The 3,516-nt window shown below is 52.1% G+C and overlaps 1 protein-coding gene across 2 annotated transcripts; it reads right to left on the bottom strand.

The window, feature by feature from the left end:
- Positions 1-620: 620 nt before the first annotated feature.
- LOC108538101 (tetratricopeptide repeat protein 39B-like) lies at positions 621-2,367 on the bottom strand. 2 transcript variants are annotated; one of them, XM_017885953.1, is made up of 2 exons: positions 2,128-2,367; positions 621-1,326 (listed from the first exon to the last, which is right to left on the bottom strand). In XM_017885953.1, the coding sequence occupies exons 1-2, from the start codon at positions 2,365-2,367 to the stop codon at positions 1,195-1,197; spliced, it is 372 nt and encodes a 123-aa protein (XP_017741442.1). In that variant the 3' UTR covers positions 621-1,194. The 2 variants fall into 2 exon arrangements, with proteins under 2 accessions (XP_017741442.1, XP_017741443.1); XM_017885954.1 differs by lacking the exon at positions 2,128-2,367 and adding an exon at positions 1,426-2,100.
- Positions 2,368-3,516: the final 1,149 nt, after the last annotated feature.

Here is a 3,516-nt window from a genome sequence, read left to right on the forward strand (position 1 = left end):
AAAGTACTTTGTCCCTCTTAACTGCCCCAGAATATCAAATAATGGCCATAAAACTCTCAATATCAAATATGGCCACAGAGACTATCAGACTCTTCTTAAATACGTGAAAAGCTTCCTAGCTGAAATAAACCATTTGCACACCCAGTAAAATTGAAGAACAGGGTCTTATGAACTTGAGGTTAGAGTTCTTCAAGCCCATTTACAGTAAGCGACTTTCTACAAATAAGACAAGGGTATCCAGTCTACAACATACTACTTCTTACTTGCTTACACTTACTAAAGCTCCTTTTTAGAGTTCTTGTACACAGGTCATATCTTCCTAATCAGACTGAGAACCGTAAAGAGGCAAAACTATGTCTTCTTTAAGGCACCTACCAAGTTTGAGCAAAAAGTAAATACTCAATAAATGCTTGCTCAGTTTATAGCAATGGAAGTGGTACACTGTGAGGGACAAAAGTACATTTGACATGAACAAAGAATTCTATTTGTATTTTGCTCATCAACTAGGACTAGTACAGTACCTAGCATGTAACAGAAGCCTAATAATGAATGAAGAAAAATCAATGAATGATATTGCAAAAACTGAGATGTTATTAAGCAACAACATCTTTTCTGAAGTCTTTCATTCATTCAACAAATATTTATTTACCAAGTATCTGTGTGCTAGGCTCTCTGCTACTCTGAAACTTCCACAGAGTTTCACTCACAGAAACCTAACTTCCCTCCCCACCGGCTAATGCATCTCAACCCAACCGTTCATCTAGTAGGCAGTGAGCATAGCTGGGATGACCATTTGTCAAAGTATGTCCGAAACAGTCCCAGTTTACACCTATTATCCCAGTGTTAATTAATAATAGCACTGCTCCACAATGCACTGATCTAGAGAATTACATGGCCCTAAGCACAGCAAATCTCCCACAAACAGATCGGGATTCAAATATTTCACTCTACAGTCTTGGGACTCTCAATGCAAGGGACAGGCTGTAAGCAAGGGTTTGGACAGCCCGGCTTGCTCTCTTGTCTCTCTGTCATGTAAAGGAGCTGTAGTTCAGTTTTTTTTTTTGTTTATTTTAAGGCCCACATTTAAAGTATAGTATTCCTTGTCAGGAGATTCCTGGCATTAAAGAGATGGACGGGAATCTTAACCGCCTCCTCCAGATCATCCACTATTGCATCATTTGAAACCAAAGCCTTCTAAAGGCAGCGACTCGTACAATTCAAGTCAGGTAAGATGGCAGCAACAGTAGCTGTGGGTGCTGGCTGCTGCTGGAGCCTCGGTCTCAACTTCAAGAGCAGGGAGAGCGCTGTCTCTGGAGTTGCCAGGTGCTGAAAGGAACAGTCAATAAATCAACAGGTCTGGCGCGCTAGCCCCGGGGTGCTCAGGCCCGGATGCGCCACGACTGGAGGAAGTGGCTAATTACTCACAGTTGAAACCAAAGGGGGCCGGAGCCGGTTCTCAAAGCGGTTTCCCTCCGGCCACCACCGACTCTGAGGACCTGCTACGAGAAATGTCCGGGCCCGGTGGAGCGAGAGAGAAGCACCACAGCCTGGACTGCGGCTCCGGCCCTCCAGCCCCAGCCCCTGGCAGCCCTGCCCTGCTGTCACGGCAGGTACCCCTCTACTCATTCTTCCTCCGGCTGCCCCCTCTTTTCATCAATCGTAAGCCTTTCCGTTCTGCCACCAGGAAACTTCCATAGAAAGTGAGATTCCCAGGTCGAGGGATGATTCCACGAACAGCCAGAGGGCCAGTGCCGGGACTTCAGGGTCAGACTAAGTAAAGCTCAGGCGTCGCTGGGCCGGCTCGGAACAACTCAGAGCTGCAGGTCCTACGCTCCCGCGCCCTCACGCCCATCCAAGTGCCGGCAGGAGGTGGGTCCTCCATCCTCACGACCCACCGGCCGGCGCCCCGAACCTCGGCAGTGCGTCTGCTCAGCGCGGCGCAGGGACCCTCCTAGCTCCAGCCGGGACAGACCTACCAAGGCCGGGCGCCCCCACCCGGAGCCCGCCCGCCCCAGAAAGGGGACCAAGGGGGCGGGGCCTCGGCCGTCCCAGCGGGGCTCACTCTTCTCTCCCGGACTCCTGTCCAGGGTTTCAGGGGCCGGGCCCGCAATCCCCAACGGCTCGTACCTCGTCCGCTTCCAGCTCCGCTCGGCTGCCTACGAGCGCCATGTTCCTCCTCCGGCTGCTGCCACCCGAAAACCAAGCAGAGAGCTCAGAGCCGACTCCTGCTCTCGGCTCTGGGCTCAGCCCAGCGCAAGGGAGGGAGAAAGGGGACGGCCCGGCCCTCCCTCCCGGTCTCGGGCGGGGCCTGAGTGCAGCTACTCGATTTCCCCGCCCCCGGAGCCGGCAGGCCCACACCGCATCCATTTCCTCCCTGGACGCCGCGCCGCTGGCGGGGCCACTTGCCCGGCCCCCCGCAGGCTCGCCCCGCCCGCCCACGTGGGCGGAGTCACCTCCCAGATAAAGTTTCCCGGTCTGGCACGCCCTCCGGGAGGGTTTCCCAAGGGTTACCTGCCGCTTGTGCTCTGAGGTGGCTGGGCACACCTGGAAAGAAGCTAGAGAGCGCGGAGATGACGAAGCCAAGGTCAAAGCAGCGCCCCACCTGGGGTCCGTGGAAGCATCCACCTGGCCCTTGGTCCGGTTCCAGTCCTTTTTCCTCTCCAGGTGGCCACCGCATGTCGCAGATGGTGTGGCCTGAGGGCAGCCTTAGGTCACGGTCACTGGTCCCCGAGGGGCTTCTGACACACCACCCGCCTGTACAGTAGGTGGAAGGACTCTGTTTGCTTCTGTGTTCAAAAAATTAAAAAAACGCGGGACAGAGATTTATACATCTTGGAATTCCTCTACCTCCCTCTACCCGGACCGTGTATTCTCTCCATAGCATCCTGTATTTTGTAACTCCAAACATAGTTGTGTAATTCGTGCTTGAACTATAAACTCCATGAAGGTAGAATAATGCTATCTGTGCTCTTCAAGACTGTATCCCCAACACCTAGAACAGTGTCTTGCACATAGTAGGTGCTCAACATATTTGTTGGCTGAGTTTAAAAATTGAACCTTGCTTCTGACATGTAAAATAACTGGAAAATTAAAAGCTAGATCTTTAAGAGTTTGGGAGAGAGAGGTCAGATTTACTTTACATACAGAAAAATGCACCAAGTTAAATGTGTAATTCAATGACAAGTGTTTACAAAACATCCCAATCATAATATAGAACATCCTGAAGCCCGGGCGCGGTGGCTCAAGCCTGTAATCCCAGCACTTTGGGAGGCCGAGATGGGCGGATCACGAGGTCAGGAGATCGAGACCATCCTGGCTAACACGGTGAAACCCCGTCTCTACTAAAAATACAAAAACTAGCCGGGCGAGGTGGCGCCTGTAGTCCCAGCTACTCGGGAGGCTGAGGCAGGAGAATGGCGGGAACCCAGGAGGCGGAGCTTGCAGTGAGCTGAGATCCGGCCACTGCACCTCAGCCTGGGCGACAGAGCGAGACTCTGTCTCAAAAAAAAAAAAAAA

The sequence above is a fragment of the Rhinopithecus bieti genome, unplaced genomic scaffold, assembly GCF_001698545.2.
Source record: "Rhinopithecus bieti isolate Rb0 unplaced genomic scaffold, ASM169854v2 scaffold_15737, whole genome shotgun sequence".
Taxonomy (NCBI): domain Eukaryota; kingdom Metazoa; phylum Chordata; class Mammalia; order Primates; family Cercopithecidae; genus Rhinopithecus; species Rhinopithecus bieti.